Source organism: Xiphophorus couchianus, chromosome 5 (genome assembly GCF_001444195.1).
Source record: "Xiphophorus couchianus chromosome 5, X_couchianus-1.0, whole genome shotgun sequence".
In the NCBI taxonomy this organism is placed as follows: Eukaryota; Metazoa; Chordata; class Actinopteri; order Cyprinodontiformes; family Poeciliidae; genus Xiphophorus; species Xiphophorus couchianus.
The window spans coordinates 37,539,411-37,559,781 of record NC_040232.1 but is presented as its reverse complement, the minus strand read 5'-3'; the positions used below and the strand labels follow the sequence as shown (position 1 = coordinate 37,559,781).

At 41.0% G+C, this 20,371-nt stretch overlaps 4 protein-coding genes across 5 annotated transcripts; 3 read left to right on the top strand and 1 right to left on the bottom strand.

Annotated features, from left to right (window-relative positions):
* The first annotated feature begins 1,377 nt into the window (after window positions 1-1,377).
* Window positions 1,378-4,050, top strand: fgfbp2b (fibroblast growth factor binding protein 2b). Its single transcript, XM_028016394.1, has 2 exons — window positions 1,378-2,872; window positions 3,833-4,050. The coding sequence occupies exon 1, from the start codon at window positions 2,118-2,120 to the stop codon at window positions 2,838-2,840; it is 723 nt and encodes a 240-aa protein (XP_027872195.1). The 5' UTR covers window positions 1,378-2,117; the 3' UTR covers window positions 2,841-2,872; window positions 3,833-4,050.
* A 984-nt stretch (window positions 4,051-5,034) lies between these two features.
* LOC114143976 (tripartite motif-containing protein 16-like) lies at window positions 5,035-8,970 on the top strand. The gene has a single exon (XM_028016390.1). It carries the CDS (start codon window positions 5,071-5,073, stop codon window positions 6,733-6,735), a length of 1,665 nt encoding a protein of 554 aa, XP_027872191.1. The 5' UTR covers window positions 5,035-5,070; the 3' UTR covers window positions 6,736-8,970.
* A 433-nt stretch (window positions 8,971-9,403) lies between these two features.
* On the bottom strand, window positions 9,404-11,141 carry LOC114143977 (tripartite motif-containing protein 16-like). The gene has a single exon (XM_028016391.1). It carries the CDS (start codon window positions 11,075-11,077, stop codon window positions 9,416-9,418), a length of 1,662 nt encoding a protein of 553 aa, XP_027872192.1. The 5' UTR covers window positions 11,078-11,141; the 3' UTR covers window positions 9,404-9,415.
* A 2,341-nt stretch (window positions 11,142-13,482) lies between these two features.
* Window positions 13,483-15,804, top strand: LOC114143980 (fibroblast growth factor-binding protein 1). Of its 2 annotated transcripts, none has more exons than XM_028016395.1 (2): window positions 13,483-13,646; window positions 14,082-15,804. In XM_028016395.1, the coding sequence occupies exons 1-2, from the start codon at window positions 13,575-13,577 to the stop codon at window positions 14,703-14,705; spliced, it is 696 nt and encodes a 231-aa protein (XP_027872196.1). In that variant the 5' UTR covers window positions 13,483-13,574; the 3' UTR covers window positions 14,706-15,804. The 2 variants fall into 2 exon arrangements, with proteins under 2 accessions (XP_027872196.1, XP_027872197.1); XM_028016396.1 differs by having other exon boundaries at window positions 13,535-13,646; window positions 14,108-15,804.
* Window positions 15,805-20,371: the final 4,567 nt, after the last annotated feature.

Sequence of the window (20,371 nt, the reverse complement as noted above, 5' to 3'; positions counted from 1 at the left end):
CCAACCCAAATGAATCTTTTCAGAGTGTGACCACATGTAAAGGGGCCAGCATAGGTGGTCAGGATCTGCATCTTCAAAGACTAATTACCAACCCGTCCCTGGAAGCCAAATTAAACAAGTCGCCTCCCAGAGCCAGAAACGTTGTGGTCAGACTCGTGTCTGGTGAAGCAAAAATCCCCAGATGGGAATTCTGCCGGAGACCCACGTTGGACTTTTCTATGACTCTCTGAGAGAATCACCGCTGCGCAAATCGAAAGAGAGTTTAAAGTTGAGCAAATATGAGATCAAACTAAAGCTGGTGGTCTCCACAGCCCAGAGGCATATTTACCTTATTAGCAGCTTTACACTGACGCTTTGTCAAAATGAAGTCAACTTTTAATTGTAAGGACATGATTAAACATGATCAAAACTAGCCATACATGTCATCAGCCACACATAAGCTGTTGACTGACTCCATAATGCAGTTTTAATTTATGATTTCATTTACAAACAGAATAAAATGTTATTCAAACCAAATGAGGAAAATCGTCTCCACAGTCCTTGTTTCTCGTGAATTAGCCGGAAGGACGAGTTCTGTTTTACCAACCACAAGCAGATCTCATTACAGCTAGGCTTAGAAAAATCTATGGATTACTTTAATGGAATGTGTCTGACCAAATGAATCAGGCTAAAGCAACATGTCGTGCCCTGAGCTAAAGAAGCTCAACAACATTTAAGAAACACCATTTTAAAGGTTTTAGTCTTCCAATAAAATACAGTTACAGCCATTATTCACAAGTACTAAAACAGAACAGAGTTGTACCTCCAGAGAGGCAGCCGTCCCACAAAAATGATGCTAAGAGTGCACCGTTTCGATTGATCATATAACTGCGGTATTTGACATTTTGAAAATAAATTCCCTTAATAGAAACACGGCAGTTTCAGGAAAACTCTTCTTTGTCATTAAAAAGCTTTCCCACTAGGATGAGCTTTTTTCTTTTTTTTTAATTGTAACACAAATGGTTTACCTCGCAAAACTGCAAAGGAAATACTTTTTTGCATCACGTGATCAACAACCAGATGTTTCCACTGGCGCAAACGATGAAGAAGAAGACAGGAAGTAGTTGAAGGATCATGTTTTTTACTGATCTATCACGTCAATGTGATTTTAATTGACTTTCTTATTTAATGGAAACACAGTAATTACGAAATTGTATTTTTGTTTTTCGACATCAGCAGAATATTGTCAAAGTGCTGAAGACATTTGTCACAGGAACGCATTTATTGATGCGTTTCCAGGAAGTAACAAAAGAGCCCAACAACATATAAAGCACCGCAAAGCCCCACTTGCCTCTGTTACACAGAAAGAATGAGACTATAGGCAAGAACTGGTGAGAGTATTAAGTATTTGCCGACAAACATCTGGAGAAATTTCATGGTTCTTTGGGGTCTTTAATGCGTTTTTTTTCTTTAGCTTTTAAACCAATCATTTCAGAACTAAAACATCAAACATGGCGGTGGTAGTGTGGTGATGTGGGGTTGTTTCATTGCTTCAGCACCTGGATGACTTGAAATAACTGATAAAACAAGAACTCCTGCCCTCTATGAAGGAGACGTAAAAGTTGCGTTGTCGCCAAGGTTTCACAACCAGCCCTTGCTTTTTCAGGCAAAAATAAAAATAAAATCATTGGAATGCTCTCTTTTGTAGATGCTCAAGTTAATCTGGTCTCATATTAAAATTATTTGATGATCTTAAAGATCCTGAGGATCTTTCCAAAGGAAAAAAAAAGAACGGAAGAAATCTGTAAGGAGGCAAATATTCTTTCAGGATTTTAGTTCCATTTTCCTGCTGCTCTCCTTCTCATCAATGGTCAATGGTCCTCCTGTTCCCCAACATCTGGCCTCATGTGTGAGCCTCTCTTATGCCTCTTGCTTTTCATCAGCTTCTCCTGTTTCTCCTGTGGTTTCTGCGCCCTCTTCCCCTTCCAGCCGTCTCGTCGATCATTTTTAAAATAGCTTAGCAAGTGGAGGAGGAGTTTACGTCTGAATCGTGAATAAAACCATCTGTCAAGCTTGAAAAGTTTGCATTTGCGTGCCTTAGGAGCGAACGTTGCCGTGCCTCGCAGCAGCCAAGAGCCATGAGGACTGGGATGAAAGTCGCGATGTTGCCGCTGCTTTTGGCGGCAGCTGTTTGCGGATCCAACCCCCATAGCAACGACAGCAAGCAGCCGCAGCAGCAGTCCAGCATCTGGGACCACACCATCAGATTCACCACCAAGACAAAGGACTCATGCACCATGGGGGTGTCCGCAGCGGGAAACTTCACCCGTCTGCGTGTCTCCTGCAGATCCCCGAGCCAGGCTACGGGGCGCTCCTACTACTGCGACTTCCAGGGCCAACCGAACCAATGTGGAGCCTACAACAAGAACCCTCGGCACTACTTCGTCCAGATGACGTGGGAGCTGAGGAAGCTGAAGAACGCCTGCCAGGGGGCCAAAATCTACCGCCCTCATATGTGCAGGAAGTACTCTGATGAGGCTCAGATGACCTTTATGACCTCCTGGCCCAAGACTTCAGCTCCAAAGTCTGCAAAGCCCGGTCAGGAGCAACGCAAACCAGCGGCGCCAGCAGTGCAGAACAAACCCACCGGCACCCATCAGCCCACAAAGCCGCAGCCTCAGCCAGCTAAACCTCTGCCAGGCAGAGGCTCCCAGGGCAAGAGAAGCACCCCCAAGCCGGCAAAGACCGCTCCCCGTCCCACCGAGGAGCCGGCGTCTAGGGCATCCCGCCTCGCCACGCAGTACTGCTGGAAGAGCTTCCATGGCCTCTGCAGCTATGTCATCGGCTGGTTCCAAAACTGAGATGCAACTCAGTTGTTTTTTTATCATAACAGGTGGGTGAAGGAAAAGTTGAGGCGAAGGGGAAGGCAGAAGTAAAGTTTAACCAGTGGTGGATAAACTGCTCAGCTCTAGTGTTTGAGTAAAAATATGGTTAGTCATGGTCAAATCTTACTAAACTAGTTGTTCAATCAAAAGTTGACTCACGTTATTTTCTGAGCGCTTATCCAGAGCCATGTACAACCGCTCTGTTCCAAAAAACGTACATTATTTGTAAAAACTTAGCATAAAAATTCAGCTTTTTTCTTTAAGATAAAAAACACTCAAACTCTAAAAAAGAATTTGAAAAGGAGAATTCTTGTCTAACCACAATTGAGATTGTATTTTTTTGTATTTATTGACAAAATTTGTGTGGTTAAGTCATTTTAACCACACAAACATTTCACCATGGATATCTCCATGGTGGCGCTCTGGAAATATCCATAAGTTTCATGATTCTTTGGGGTTTTTTATGCATTTTTTTCTTTTGTAGCTTTTAAACCAATCATTTCAGAACTAAAACATCAAACATGGTGGTGGTAGTGTGGCACCATATTTCCATGGTGGAGCTGTTTTCTCCAAAGCGGGAGCTCAGCTCGTGAAATTTAAAGAGAATGACGTAATTCTAAATCCCAGGTGTGAGCGGCGACGCTGATTGGTTCTTCTTGGAAGGAGCATAGCGTGTGGCCAATCGCATTTCAGTAAATAAGAACAACAATACCAGACTACAAAGCTACTCTGAGCCAAGAGGAACGAGTAAACGACAAGCTTTCTCAAAATGTAGTGGAGTTGAAAGTCATAAGTTTGCCAAAAACTTATACTCAAGTAAATTAAAGATATTCTAAATGTACTTAACTACAGTACTCAAGTGTACTTTGATATTGTCCACCACTGAGCTTAACACCAGACTGCTCTTTTTGTTTAACTTTTACTAGAACAAAATCTAATTTTAAGTACCTTCTTTGCCCTTTTTTCAGATTGGAATTACTAACCTGACAACACAGACTCCTGTCTTTGAACTCTCTTCACAAAATCATCTGAAAATGAGTCATCAATAGATGATAATAATATGGAAAGAAACACAATGAGCCAAAGAAAGAAGCTCGCCTTGGTGTATTTCTGTTGTATTTTTGTTGCTAACGTTATCCCAGATGTCATGTAAATTTTGAGCAAAGAATAAATAGAAGAGTGGCGACCTCTCATCTCCCGTGTGGCTCTGTTGCTCCTGCTGCATGCGCTCATACTCTCAAAGACTTCTTTCTATCCATCGCCGCCCACTGTAACAACATGGCCGCTGCCGGACGGCCGCTGGGCTTGAGGAAGTTGTTAGTAGGGCAGACACAATCAGTCAGTGAAGGTGTCTGAGCAGAGCCAGGCACTCCTCTGTGAGAGCTGATCAATTGAGTCCATAAGAGCCACCTTGCATGAACAGAGGAGACCTGTGTGGAGGCTCCAGAGGTCACACACACACACACGCGCACACCTACATCACCCCCCACCCCCCACACACACACACGTTTGTGGGGAATTCCCATTGACTTCCATTCATTTCTACAGCCTAAACCTTACTCTTACCCTAACCCTAACCAAAACTAAATTCACACCTTAGTCCTAAATCTGACCCCTGACCCAAAAACAGGCTTCCGTCCCCAAAAGGAGCAGTGTGTCCCTACAACTTAGTTTGTGTCAGGAAAATGGTCCCCACAAGGTATTACAAACAAACGCATACTCACACACACAAACATGCACACGCACCCGTCTACACACAAGTTTGTATTCCTACCCATGTTAGAACTTTTTTCTTAACTTTCATTGATTTTTCCCTAGCCATTACTAGTCTATTTCTAACCATAATCAAAACTTAATCCACATTATGCCTCTAAATCAACATGCCACCAACACGATATGGACGGCTTTGTTTTTGCCTTTCTGTCTATCTTGTGAATGGATGGGGTCTTATAGCAGCTGTTTAGTAGAAATACTTGAATACACTTGCAATGTGAAAAGTATCAACAGGTGATAGTATATAGCTTCTCACAAAGGTGGCAAATTGTTTTTACTGTGACTAATGCAGGTAGAAAGACACCCTTTGTCAACACATATCCTTGTTTTATCTTATCTACAAGTTTACCATAGCAACACACGATAAGGGTCAGAGTCCGCTTTTATTTATGAGGCAGTGAAATTCAGCGAGTCATTCTCACTGCAAGGAGAAATGGCGCAAGCAGGAGTTCAGTTGTATCGGGAAAAGTTCTCCTGTTCCATCTGTTTGGATCTACTGAAGGATCCGGTGACTACATCCTGTGGACACAGCTACTGCATGAGCTGTATTAAAGACCACTGGGATGTAGAGGACCAGAAGGGAATCCACAGCTGTCCTCAGTGCAGGAAGACTTTCAATCGCAGACCTGACCTCCAGAAAAACACCCTGTTAGCAGAGTTAGTGGAGGACCTGAAGAAGACTGGACTCCGACATGCTCCGGCCGACCACTGTTATGCTGGACCTGGAGATGTGGCCTGCGATGTCTGCACTGGGAGGAAGATGAAAGCTGTCAAGTCCTGTTTATCCTGTTTGGCCTCCTACTGCCTGAGAGACCTCCAACCTCACTATGATGCTCCGCCTTTGAAGAAGCATAAACTGATCCCCCCGACGAAGAGGCTCCAGGAGAACCTCTGCAGTCGTCATGACGAGGTGATGAAGATCTTCTGTCGTACTGATCAGCAGTCCATCTGTTACCTCTGCACTATGGATGAACATAAAGGCCATGAAACAGTGCCAGCTGCAGTAGAAAGGACTGGAAAGCAGAAGAAGCTCCAGGTGAGGCGACAACAAATCCAGCAGAGAATCCAGAACAGTGAGGAAGACATGAAGCTGCTTCAACAGGAAGTGGAAGTCATCAATGTCTCTGCTGATAAAACAGTGGAGGACAGTGAGAAGATCTTCACTGAGCTGATCCGTCTCCTCCAGAAAAGAAGCTCTGAGGTGAAGCAGCGGATCAGATCCCAGCAGGAAACTGAAGTGAATGGAGTCAAAGATGTTCAGGAGAAGCTGGAGCAGGAGATCACTGAGCTGAAGAGGAAAGACGCTGAGCTGGAGCAGCTCTCACACACACAGGATCACAACCAGTTTCTCCTCAACTACCCCTCACTGCCAGCACTCAGCGATTCTACACACTCATCCAGCATCGACATCCGTCCTCTGAGACACTTTGAGGACGTGACAGCAGCTGTGTCAGAGCTCAGAGATAAGCTACAGGACAACCTGAGGGACATGTGGACGAATGTCCCACTGACAGTCCCCCTGCTGGATGTTCTCCTGTCAGAACCAGAACCTAAGACCAGGAATGACTTCTTGAAATATTCAAAAAGAATCACTCTGGACCCAAACACAGCAAACAACTTTCTGTTGTTATCTGAGGGAAACAAGAAAGTGACTCTAGTGGAGGAAGACCAGTTTTATTTTGATCATCCAGACAGATTCACCAACTGCACTCAGATCCTCAGCAGAGAGAGTCTGACTGGGCGCTGTTACTGGGAGGTGGAGTGGAGCGGGACGGAAGTCGATTTAGCAGTTTCATACAAGAGCATCAGCAGGTCGGAAGGTGACTGCGATTTTCGAAACACTGACAAATCTTGGACATTATATTGTCACAAGCAAATCTACATGTTTTTTCACAACAGAGTAGAAACTCGAGTGTCAGTTCCGGTTTCGTCCAGAGTAGGAGTGTACGTGGATCACAGAGCCGGTGTTCTGTCTTTCTACCGCGTCTCTGGAACCATGACTCTCCTCCACAGAGTCCAGACCTGCTTCACTGAGCCGCTGCATGCTGGAGTTGGGTTTTATAGTTATGGAGACTCTGCTAACTTTATTGAAGTGTAACAGACAGAAGTGATCAGAGCTCCAGCTGGTTACAATGTGTTTTTTATTATTATTATTATTATTATTATTACTATTATTATTATTATTATTATTATATTATTATTATATTATTATCATTAACAATAATAATATAATAATAATAATAATAATACTTTGTTGATCCCCTAATCTCTAGTCTCCATCATTGTTGCTAAGCGCTCACTTCTTTGGTCATTTCCTCTCTGCTCAGAGATCAGTTGTCTTTAAGGAGCTACTTTGTCTTCTTCTGTTTTGTTGATGTTGGGTTTAGTTTGAGTCAAAGTTAAGTCGGACATTGAGGTTTGTTTCAGTGTGAACAAGAATGAAATTTCAGTTGATGTTTTGTTTTGTTTTATTTTATTCTTTTTGATTACTTTAAGTACATCTTAAAGTTTGCATGTTGTTTCTTATTGTTTGTTTCCCTATAGCCGATTTAACAGTGATTTTAGCCTTTTTGGTATTATATTCATGTGATGCTGATTTTTGCTTTATTGACTTTAGCCGTTTCTGCTACATTGTGGAGGCTGTATCTTCAGCAAAGCATGTATTTGTCTTTTCTTGATCATTGATAATGCTGTACAAATAAAATATTTAATGGTTGTGAAATGTCTAACTAAGAGTTAAGTGAAATTCACAATAACATTTCCCTGTGGGAACAGAGCAGTTCACAGCAGGAGTTCTTACTCAGTAATCAGGCCTGAGTGCAGTGAGTGAAACTCAACATAACTTTCCAGAAAATGTGATTTATGACATGATTAAACTAGGGAAGGTGTATGGGAGAATTGGTGGTTACTTTTCCATGCAGAGCCAAGTGGGATTGGATGTATTTTTTCCCCTTAAGTGAAATAGTCATTTGAAAACTGCATTTTATTTATTTATTTATTTTTATTATTATTTAAATTTGGTTAATCATATGAAGCACTGAAGTGTGTTAAAAAAAAATCTGAAACTGAGAAAATCTGTTAGGGAGCAAGTCTTCAGATCAAAAATCAAAGTTGTATTTTAAATATGAACTTAAGAAACAAAACAGTATTTGTTATTTCTTACTTTAAGAATTAACATTTTATTATGAAATCTAGAATAAGTAAAGAAAAAGATAACTAAGATGAATTGAAACCAAATTCAAAATGCAATTAAAAACAAAAAGACTATATAATTAAAATAATTTGATTAAAAACACAACAAAGCTACTGAAATATGATTCAGCTTAAACAAGAATAAGATTTTAGTTTGTCCTAAAATGTCGATTCAAATGTGTGGGATTTTTTTTTTTACTGTATAGATACTAATAACGCCCATCGGCTTTTCTGAGAATACATGAGGACTCAGAATCACTAGTTTAAATTAATGGCGTCTTTGGGACGCCAGGGGGCGATGTGGGGCGCTCAAATCATGGCGCATGTGGCGTTTTCTAGTTGGCTGCGGCTGCAAATAGATCTTTCTCTATCTACTACGGGCTTTGGTGAAGTTTATTACCCACAAATCCTCGCTACATTAAAAAGTGGAAATATGGCAATGTTTTTTTTCTCTTTATTGAAAATTTAAGGAAAATGATTTAAAAAGGCACACATCAGTAACATAAAAGGTACATTTGGCATGATAAACTGAGCAGAAAAAAAGAATAAGTAAAAAAAGAGAATAATCACAAACTAACAGTGTGAAAAAGGCAGAACAGAAAATGTTACAAATGCAAGAGAAATTTTAAAACTTAAATTAAGCTTTTGAGATATTGGTATTAAATCACTGTCATTTATTTTTTTTAAAAAAGGTGATTCTTTTGGAGTAATAGCTGCATTTCTTTAATTAGCTGAAGCAAAGCAGGAGAAATTGCCTTTAGGACTGTTAAATTAAATTTTAGTGCATTTTTTAATAAAATTATCAGGTGATAAAAAGTTGCCATTTTTTAATTGTGGCAATGTTCACCATGGAAGCTGTGTCTGTTGTGAAACAAATCAGTTTTTCAATTGCAAAGTATTGAAATAATTTCCTTGTTTCCTTCTACTGTACATGTGTGAATAGTATTGAATTTTGCTCCATATTTAACAAGTGATAAATAAAAAAACACATTTGAACAACCAAATATCTCCTGCAATCACTTGGGAAAACAAAAATACCTGTAATGTACATTTAAGAATGTTTGCTTGTTGTAGTATGGCCATTTTAGCACCACCAACGCCTAAACAGCAACAAACAACCTGTGTTTGTTTTCATCTGCATGGCAAAATAAGTAATTATATTAAATTCAAAGAACTCTTATACAGTGAATTAATGAAAAATACAATAAATACAGAGAATTTAATTCTTACAATCTCTGTTCTCAAATGATCATAATAATCATGGAAGCAATGTTTTTTTGTTGTTATTTCCAACATAGGATTTTGGCAGAATCAATTACAAACGTTCAGGTGACTAAAGCCCTCCTGAGCTGTGGTAGCCTCTATGGCTGAACAGAAACAGGAGGGGGCAGCACTCAAACTAAACCCACCATCAACAAAACAACTGAAGAACAAAACATAACTCTCTAAAGACAGCTGATCTCTGAGCAGAGAGGAAATGACCAAATAGTGAGCGCTTAGCAACAATGATGGTGACTAAGAAACACATAATAACCAGTTGGATCTCCAATCACTGACCTCAACATTAAACATTAAACTGTTTATTGTTACAGTCCAATAAACTTAGCAGAGTCTCCAGTATCGTAAAACCCAACTCCAGCATGCAGCGGCTCAGTGAAGCAGGTCTGGACTCTGTGGAGGAGAGTCATGGTTCCAGAGACGCGGTAGAAAGACAGAACACCGGCTCTGTGATCCACGTACACTCCTACTCTGGACGAAACCGGAACTGATATTAGATTTCCAACTCTGTTGTGCCAACATATGTACCAGTCTGTGCAACAGTATAATGACCAACATTTGTCATTGCTTCGAAACTCACATTCTTGTCCTGACCTGCTGATGCTCTTGTATGAAACTGCTACATCAACTCTTCTCCCGCTCCACTCCACCTCCCAGTAACAGCGCCCAGTCAGACTCTCTCTGCTCAGGACCTGACAATAAGTGAATCTGTCTGGATGATCAAAATGAAACTGCATTTCCTTCGTCAAAGTTCCTTTCTTGTTTCCCTCAGATAATAATATATGTGTGTTTGCTGTGTTTGGGTCCAGAGTGATTCTTTTTGAATATTTCAAGAAGTCATTCCTGGTCTTAGGTTCTGGTTCTGACAGGAGAACATCCAGCAGGGGGACTGTCAGTGGGACATTCGTCCACATGTCCCTCAGGTTGTCCTGTAGCTTCTCTCTGAGCTCTGACACAGCTGCTGTCACGTCCTCAAAGTGTCTCAGAGGACGGATGTCGATGCTGGATGAGTGTGTAGAATCGCTGAGTTCTGGCAGTGAGGGGTAGTTGAGGAGAAACTGGTTGTGATCCTGTGTGTGTGAGAGCTGCTCCAGCTCAGCGTCTTTCCTCTTCAGCTCAGTGATCTCCTGCTCCAGCTTCTCCTGAACATCTTTGACTCCATTCACTTCAGTTTCCTGCTGGGATCTGATCCGCTGCTTCACCTCAGAGCTTCTTTTCTGGAGGAGACGGATCAGCTCAGTGAAGATCTTCTCACTGTCCTCCACTGTTTTATCAGCAGAGACATTGATGACTTCCACTTCCTGTTGAAGCAGCTTCATGTCTTCCTCACTGTTCTGGATTCTCTGCTGGATTTGTTGTCGCCTCACCTGGAGCTTCTTCTGCTTTCCAGTCCTTTCTACTGCAGCTGGCACTGTTTCATGGCCTTTATGTTCATCCATAGTGCAGAGGTAACAGATGGACTGCTGATCAGTACGACAGAAGATCTTCATCACCTCGTCATGACGACTGCAGAGGTTCGGCTGAAGTTCAACAGAAGCTTTAACAAGTTTATGTTTTTTAAAAGCATGAGATTCATAGTGAGGTTGGAGGTCTCTCAGGCAGTAGGAGGCCAAACAGGATAAACAGGACTTGACAGCTTTCATCTTCCTCCCAGTGCAGACATCGCAGGCCACATCTCCAGGTCCAGCATAACAGTGGTCGGCCGGAGCATGTCGGAGTCCAGTCTTCTTCAGGTCCTCCACTAACTCTGCTAACAGGGTGTTTTTCTGGAGGTCAGGTCTGCGATTGAAAGTCTTCCTGCACTGAGGACAGCTGTGGATTCCCTTCTGGTCCTCTACATCCCAGTGGTCTTTAATACAGCTCATGCAGTAGCTGTGTCCACAGGATGTAGTCACCGGATCCTTCAGTAGATCCAAACAGATGGAACAGGAGAACTTTTCCCGATACAACTGAACTCCTGTGTGTGCCATTTCTCCTCGCAGTGAGAATAACTTGCTGATTTTCACTGCCTCCAAAGTGAAACTGAACTCTGCTCTAAATATAAAATGTTGCTACAGTTAAAGAGGCGACGAGCTGTTAGACCTGCCTCTAAACTCTTAGATCGGAAGGGGAGGGGAAGAAAGAAATGCATTGACAAAGTCCAACAGTAAAAGTTACCACACGTTGATTCTAGGAAAAACTTTGAAGTGTGTGTGCATGCGTGTGTGTATGTGTGTGTGTGTGTGTGTGTGCGTGTGCGTGTGTGTGTGTGTGTGTGTACTATGTATTTAATGCATTATGGGGACCATTTTCCTGATACATACATCAGAAAAATACACATTGTATGGACTCACTGCTGAGAACTGCTGTTTGTCTGTTAGAGGTTGGAGGATGATTGATGACAAGGTATTTGTTAAACTTGCCAAGGAGGTAATACAGGTTTTTGATTCAAGTGTGTTGGAGCAGCAATGCATCCAAAAGTTACAGAACAGCGCTCCTACAGGACTATAGATGTCAGCCTTTTGCTTAAAGGGACAGTGCAGGGTTTGTGGAGTTAAAATTGATATCTTTATTTACATTCTGGTGCCATCTCAATCCTTCATTTTTGTAAACATTTGCTGTAAAGATCACAGAGCAGATTTTTCCCAGTGACACACACACAGTTGCAATCAGGCTTGATAAACTGTAACAAAACATGGAGAAAAGGACATAAATGATTTAAGTGTAACTAACCACCCATACACTATAACCCCACCCCTAACAAATTTAGAAAAAGCAAAGTGGGCGGAGTCAAGAGACAATCAGAGGCAAGTGACGAAAAAAAGCAAACACTTTTGCCAAGTTGTCCACTTATTGCTATATTTAGCAACTTTCCAGACCATATGGAAAACCAAAACTGACTTAATAAAATACTAAATCAGAAATACACCAGATGATCCAATAAATAAACCAATACACTTAAAATGGTAAATGTCATGGACTTGTACAAGTCTTCTGGACTTTATCGAGTCCAGATGACTTGAAAGTCATTTACATACGCGTTGACACATACATGTGGCTGCGGATAGTAGCTACAGCTGCCCTGAGACCCTTCTGACCACCACCAGCAGGAAAGTAGGTGAAGTGTCTTGCCCAAGGACATAACAGCAGAGATGGGACTCGAACTTCCTTCCGAATTTCAGGATGAACTCCATTCACTTTTGCCACCATCGATTAAGCAGCAATTAATTAAAAATAAATAAATAAATAAAACTTTACATTATGTTTTATAATTTAATTGACATTCATTTTAGTAAAATTCTCTAACATTTATATTATGGTCTTAAATATATAAGTTGTTAGAATTAAGAAGGAAAAAAACAAGCATCAAGTTAAATTAAATTATAAAACACGAGGAAAGGTTCTGCTTTTTTAAAATTAATTGGTGCATTTTGTGCGTATTGATTTATCCATTTCTGTATCTCTGCTTTTATTTTGAATTTTGTCAGCTTCGGTCCTCCGTACACCAGCAGGTCTCCAAAAGCTTCTGCCCTCAAACTGGACCTACGGGCCTCTGATTACAGGTAAAGCAGAAGTTTTTACACATTAATGAAACTAGACAGGTTTAGTTGTGTTGATTTAGATCCTCTGTAAAACGCAGCAAACACGTTTAGCATATTACTGAATTGTGAAACTGTTTTCAGCTGTAGGCAAGCATTCAGCAAATACAGACTGATTCCATAATTTAGAATATGACTGAAAAGTTCCTTTGTCAGCAGTTCCATTACCAAGTGAAATTCATTATATAGATTAAATTACGTATGTTTGAACATATTCATATTTCGTAGTATGTTTAATGCCTCCTAAAAGATTATTTTCGAAAGGTGCTATTAATCTGACGAGCCTGCTCAGGACATATATAAATTTATTGAATAAGACTGTAAGGCATTCACATGGAAGTTTTGGCTTCATTCTTAGCACTAGAAAAAAAAAGGTCTTCCAGTAACTGTGGGTGCATCAGCGCCCTAACCCCCCCACGCTCCCCTCACCCCCGCCCCGCCCCCACTCTGTCCCCACCAACTTGCAACACGAAGTTACACCCTTGGCTGAAACTATCAATTAATCCAAATAAAATCCGACAATCTACTGGCGGCTGAACGATGGAGATGATTGGAGGAAATCGTTGTGTGACTGCAGTGACGCTGTAATAATAAGTCAAACTTGTTAAAATTGACCAGAGTGTAAAACCCATGTGTCTGTGTGTGTGGGGTGGGGTGTGTGTGTGTGTGTGTGTGTGTGTGGGGGGGGGGGGGGGGGGGGGGGTTGTTGGCACACTGAAGTATCCAGCTTTGGTTCGAGCCTTGATCTCCACCAGGCGTGAATTCACATGTAGACTCGTCGTGTCGGCCCATGTTCATCAGAAACTGGTGCCAGGTTTCTTTTCAAACTATTTGCCTGCGAACATGAGAGTACATGTGTTGAATAAGTGGGCGTGCTGCACAGCGACGCATGAAAAACCACGCGCCGGGCCACAGAGAGACACAGCACGCGAATTTACGCACGGCGACACTCCTCATTCTGGTAAGATCCAGCACTTTACATGTGATCCCTTTGGCTGTAAAATGACATACTGTATAGATATAAAGAACATTTAATATTTTCGACGCGTTAAAGCGTTAGCAGGGTGGATTAAAACATATTTTCCCTCTCAATTAAGTAGTTTTCGGTGTTCATCTAATACCATCTGTACTCAAACATCATTTCATATTAAAAAATGATTTAGCTTATATTATGTTTACATTAAACCTGAAACACAGACAATAAATTGTCTGTGAAAGTATTAAAATACAAATATGGAAAAAGCAGATAATTTGGAACTTGGTGGTTTTGAGGTTTCGAGGCACAAAGATATCTTAGTTTTTGAATCAAAACCCATATTATTTTCTATCGCTCAAATAAATATGATCCTTTAGGTCAGAGGTGGTGCATCATCATCTGTTTCTCTGTCATTTTCAGGTGGATTTTGTATTTTGTGTTTTTAGTTTTCTGCTGAAAGCAGTGATGTTTCCGCTGAGGGCTCTCTTCTCCATTGGGCTGTTCTTGGTTCTCCTGAAGCTCCGACTCCTCCGGGCTTCTGGCGCCAAGCAGCCCGGCGCCGCGCAGCGGATCGGCGGAGGGACGTTCGTCACCAGCGACGGGACGCGGTGCGCGTGGCGCGCGGGAGAAGCGGGGGAAGCGGTGAAGGTTCGGGTGAACTGCGAGAGGCAGCGCGGCGTCAACAAGACCCGCTGCGAGTACCTCGGCAGACCTCGGAGCTGTCCGGGTTACAACTCGGACCCCAAAGCCTTCTGGAAACAAGTGGCGCGCGCCTTCAAGAAGATGCGGGATAAAGTGTGCGTGGACGGTCGCGCGCTGGTGAAAGCCGGCATGTGTAAGCACGCGCCCAGAGATGCGAACCTCAGACTGGATCGGAACAGCGTGAAAAGAAGCACCGCTGTTCCCACGACGCCGCCCGTCCAGCCCACGAGCGCGACGTGCGTAAAGCGCGCGGATCAGCGGAGAACAGCGGAGGAGTTCTGCAGCTCCTGGGCCAGCGTGTGCGCGTTCTTCATGTCTATGCTGCAGAGCGAGGACTGCTAGCAGGACGGACCTCAGGACGACACATCATTCATTCATTCATTGACATTTATATCTAGTATTTTGCATCCAGTTGGAATTCCTGTTCTTAAACCGAAGTGTGTTCAAGGTCACTCTGAAAAATATGTCTTTTGAACCATCTTTAAAAAAAATTGTGTTACAGCTAATTTTATTAGTTGTGCTCAAGCGATAGTTCTGTTTTCAGAATTATTCAAATCTGAATTAGATCGAGCAAAACTAATACAATTAGCTGTAACAAATTAGAGTCTTTTTTTTAAAAAAGCCGGTTCAAGCAACCATTTGTTTTTCAGTGCAGGTGAGCCTCAAGTGAGTTTTTTTTCTTTTCATTCCAAGTCACATTTTCTCTCCATATAGGGCCTTGCAATAACATCCATACCTCTCTGAGGGCTTTACATGAAACACCAACACAAGTAATAATTGTGAAGTAGCAGGATATCAGTTTGTTTTCTTGTAAAACTCTGATAAGTGTGGCGTACACATATATATTCAGCCCTCCTGAGTTGCAGCTTCAAACCTTTGCACAGTTAGAAACATTTCTGCTCGTTCTTGTTTGGAAGATAATAGACTGAAAAAGGAAAACAGGTGACAACATGGTCAGAAGTAATCAAGGTTAGTTTATCCAACAAACAAATATATTAAACAAATGTAAATAAAGTAAGCCTGACAAGCTTAATACATTGACATGTGACATAATAACATATATTGTTTTTAAGTTGGAACTCTATTCTCTTTTCCAGTGTGCTTTGTTATATTTTATTTAGGGGAATGAGAGTAAAATGGTCCGTTTACTAAATGCGAGCCTCATGTTTCAGATTCTTATTTGTAAAAAAATAACATGCGTCTTCTACTTTGTAGTTCTGTCATACTGTGTTGGTCAGATACATGAAATCCAAATCAAATCCTGTGATGCTGTGGTTGTAACAAGGCAAAATGTGGAAAAAATAGTTAAGTGGTAAAAATTATTTAGCAAGGTATTGTAAAATATTAGATTTAAGCTGGTGAGGCCTTTTACAGTTAATGTTAAATAATTTAATGCTTCATGCTGATTCTAATGGTATTTGTTAATAAACTACTTAAAATGGCATTGTTTTCTGGATGGAATTTTACTCTGAACTAGTTTAAAATGATATTTAAGTCTTCAGCAGGTCTGAGCAAAGGGTCAATATGGACCTTTTCTCCTCTTTTGATTCCTTCTGACTGGCAGTGCCACATTTGTTTGTCTCTTTGTTTAGCCATTTTACCATTTTCTATTAAAAAATATAGAAATTAAACAGTCAGCCACAAGAACTGGTTAAAAAATCAAGGAGAATATTTGAGGATGGTTTACAACTTTTTTAAAAAGATGCTAAAAGTTGTGTCTTAAAATAAAATGCATTTTCTTTTTTACATATTTCCTGAAATATGACACCATTACTGTATTTGTTCAAGCAAATTCATTTCGATTCAAAAATACTTCATTGATCTCAGAAGAAAATGAAATGCTGTTGAATCTTATTAATTCAAATTATGCAGTTATTGCAGAACGTGATGGCTGTGGGCAGGAAAGATTTCCTGTAGCAATCTGTATCACAACGAATTTGAAGAAGCTTATGATCGAAGACGCTCTGATTTTCTATGACATTGTCATGAAGAGAATGGTCAGGGTTGTCAATATTTGTCTTGATTTTATGAAGAATCTTTCCTGCAGGCATGTTTGCTTGCTTACTCGCTCAGCTCCTTCAGACTAGCCAGCAGCAATTAGCAAACACCTTGTGTAACTGAGCATCTGCTGAGCTCATTATAGGATCTACTTCTCAGTGAAACGCTGGTAAAAACATTCTTAAAGGGTTAATAGAGGAGCCATGTAGTGAGAACTTCCTGAAGACGGAGTTTCAGAACAGCAGAAGTTTTTAAAGAGACAGAGGCCTAAGTTCAAGGCATTAAATTACAAAGTCAAATTTTTTTTAAGTAATATTTGATATAAACAGAATTTTTATAACAACCGGGAGTAACATAGTTACTTGATTGTGCTATAAAATGGAACTATGTGCCTGGAAAACATCGTACTGCCCCTTTAAATATTTAAACAGATTTTTAAAAAATCCCTTAGCTTTTTGTTTTTACTAGGCAAAAACTGGATTCAAAGGTTTTCATTTTTGTTTTGCTCACATTTTACTAAATCATTCTACCTCGTTCCTATCAAACAGCCTAATCCTCTTCAGACCCACAGCCTGCCACAGAACATTTCCCTGAACATCATCGTTCACAAACAGGATCACAAGAGGGGCTTCTTTGTGCCGAGGCGTCTATCTGCAGCAGTAAGTGTAGATAAAACTTTATCTCTGAATAAGTGCAGACCCAGATGTGGACATTAAAGCCTTCCTGTCTGCTCTTGACCCACACGACCTCTGACCTGCCCTCAGTGGGGGTCTTCCTCCTTCATAATGGCTTTGGCAGCACAGAATGGTGTTTGAGGACCGACCCCGTCACCTGACCGTTTACAGCTCAGCCCAGCACCTGCACGCAGTCAGCCAGGAAGTAGCTAGAGGTCAGAGGTTGATAGGGCAGAAGGAAGCAGAGCAAATGTGTGTCTGTCCACCTGTGTGAGTTGTTTCTTTGTGTTTAAACAAATAAAACAGGGACAGCACACTGGTATGAAGTTGGTTTTTCACACTTTGGATCTTCAACACAAACACCAACTGCAGTAGAATTCTAACACTGACGGTGATCTGCAGCAGCACAAGTTTCCTGAAGTCTGAAAAAAATGAATAGCTTTGCTATGATCTTAAACTGACTGTAGAGAAAATTCACAACTAAACTATTTAGAAGGAAAATATAATTTAACCTTAATTCTTTATATTTCTGTTAAAAATAGCCAGCTTTTCTGATGTCTTAAACTGGTAGTGGTCAGTTGTTCTCCAGGCTTTCTCTGGTTTTTAAAGGGGCGGTATTATGTAAGTTAAACTCTTTTCTAGCTTTACTTCATCTGATAATGTTGTTCCCTCCCTCAAAAACATATGTTGAGTGCTGATTTGATTCTTCCATACAAGTTTGAGGAATCCTTTAATCTGCCCTGGCAACCACTCCGGGTGCCTAAACGCTTGCTTTCACAAAGCTCCGCCTTTTCCACATAGCTCCTCCCTGCAGCTGCATTTCTCAGCCAAGCTAAATTAAATTAGATTTGCTGATGATTTTTACATATTCCTATTAATTAATCAATCCCAGTTTGGACCTTTTTACTTTAACAAAATATGACAGATTATGACCCCAGCTCAAACTAAAATAAGTGTGAGAAATCTTCTGCTGGTAGAGAATATTTTCACATTTTCCCTACAACAAACCATAAGATGATCGGTTGAGATCTTTGGTTCTCAAAGAGGCTACGAACCTTTCCCCCACATGGTTATGAATTAATCTGTGTTGGGCACAAAAACATCAAATGGAGGTTTTCTCTTTGTCATCCCCGGAAAAAGTCATGTACGAAGTGGCTAAAACTGCAAAAGAGTGACATGATAAATAGATAAAACCACCAACACCCCAAACTTTTCAGCCCTTTCTGAAGATGTTCTGAATACCAGACAGACAGACAGATGTTTTCCTCAGACCTTTCACTCTCACCACAAGTTATAAAGAGATTTTGACATGTTCGGTTCCCTCCTGTATGACGTGAAGCCTCTGCATGCAGACACAATGGCAGTCCTGTCACCATAGATATACTCTCAAAAGCTCCCAGGAGAGAAGAGCCTGAAGGAACGTCATTAACGTCAATAATCATCGTCTCATCTGAGTGATGTTGAGGTATGAGGCACTCCGTCCTTCTTGTCTTTACTTGTTTCTTTCTCTTACGGAGGCAGACGCTGCCGATGGCCAACCAGCTGCAGACGCATCACTATAAACATCTGACAGAAAGAATATTTCTGAGCTTTTATCCAACACAAAGTGAGGCACAATGGTGCTGTATCCTGTTTTCATTCATTATCACCAAGTCAAAAGGCTGTGAAAAAACTGTGTCAAAAAGAGTCTTCCTGGCAGATCACCTTAGACAGATGTTTTTATCCTGTTCTATTTTATTTAAAACTGCGACGTTAAACTGTTGAACGTTTCTAAGAACCAGGACACAAAAGCTGAAAAGCCATGTTGGGGCTTTGTTAAATTTCCTGACAATGACCCATTGAATCGCTTCAGTTCTCCTGGCTGTGCTACCACAGTGCTTTCACGTCTGCACAAAGATGTTTTTGTCTCGTTCTGCACGGCATGAGGGGTTTCTGCACCTCCACCATCAGCTTTGGCAGGGATCCTGTCACGTATGGGGTTTTTAGGGTTTAGCGTTTGTTTCTGTGTTTGCAATTTTAATTATTTCCACGTTTCCTGCGTGTCGGTTCAAGCGACGAGTGACTTCACTACGCCTCTGTCTCCAACTCCGTCTGCATTTCCAGCAACCACGGCGCATCCTGACGGATGTGGAGCGACAAACACTAGGACTCAAACAGGATGCAGCTCAAGTACAAACATCTCACACTCCTGAGCCGCCACCTGGGCCAACATTCTGTTCACACACCCCAGTGTAAGTCATTGGAAGGAACCGTGTTTCATTATGTGGTGCTAAACTGCTTGGGTGCAAACAGGCCACTGAGCTTAACATTTATAAACGTTTGCTTTTATTCCATTTTATAGTAGTTTTACTTTTCTCTGTCTTCAACAAGTAGACTGAAACTGAACTATCTGACTATTATTTCCTGGTAATCAGATGGAGCCTGAACTTGGTCATTTTGATCTAAATGACTAACTTTGCTAATAATTGCATTTGGTACCTATTGATAGTTCCAAATGCACGATCAATGGGTGTATTTGATAGTGCATTTGTGTGGGTCAAGCCAACACAACATACATTCCAATTTGGGTCATCAAGCCTTTTCAGAACAATTTAAAGTCATTCGTTCTACAGAGGAAATTATTTTTCACAAGTAAAAAAACAAAAAGAGTAGAACAACAGATCGTTGTCCCAGAAATGAACTTCCCAGAGAATTCACCTCAAAGTCGAAAGGTGGAAAGAAAACAAAGATGTTCATTCAGGACTCCACATTCCTCCGCTAGCTTGTTAAATGTTAGAGTTCGTGACAGAACAGTCAGATTAATACTGAACAACTTCAGCCTGCTCAGGCCTCTGATCCTTAAAAATGATTTTTGTCTGTCGAAATATGTTTTTTTATGTTGTAAACAGTTTTCTCGAAAGGAGTAAATTATTCGATGCTGTGTTCTAAAATGGTTCTTCTTCTTTCGCTTAGCTGTCTCAGATCACCAAACACATTTTAATATCAGACAAAGCTGATGCAAAATGCAGTTATCAAATGACAGAATCCTTCATGGAGAAAAATAGTCATCCAGGTCCACATTGTTTGACTCTTATTTTGTGTAACGTTTATGATGTTTCCTAAAATGCTTTGCTACACCAGATATAACGAGACACACACCTCCCTCGAACTTCTTCTTTTGTCTCATCAGTTTACAAAATACTTTTCCAAAAATCCCCCAGAATCATCAAGATGTTTTCGCTCAGTTTGTATCTATTTTGGCCTCCCAGAGTTTTGAGCAGGAGTCCCAAAGCCTTAGAAATAGCTCAGTAACCCTTTCCTGACTTTCCAGATTTCTGTGACTTCATTGCTCATATG

Excerpts from the sequence above, each read along its gene's own strand:
- fgfbp2b (XM_028016394.1), top strand. The coding sequence starts at position 2,118 with ATGAGGACTGGGATGAAAGTCGCGATGTTGCCGCTGCTTTTGGCGGCA.
- LOC114143976 (XM_028016390.1), top strand. The coding sequence starts at position 5,071 with ATGGCGCAAGCAGGAGTTCAGTTGTATCGGGAAAAGTTCTCCTGTTCC.
- LOC114143977 (XM_028016391.1), bottom strand. The coding sequence starts at position 11,077 with ATGGCACACACAGGAGTTCAGTTGTATCGGGAAAAGTTCTCCTGTTCC.
- LOC114143980 (XM_028016395.1), top strand. The coding sequence starts at position 13,575 with ATGAAAAACCACGCGCCGGGCCACAGAGAGACACAGCACGCGAATTTA. Across the intron at positions 13,647-14,081 it reads CGGCGACACTCCTCATTCTG|GTGGATTTTGTATTTTGTGT; the intron begins GTAAGATCCAGC and ends TGTCATTTTCAG.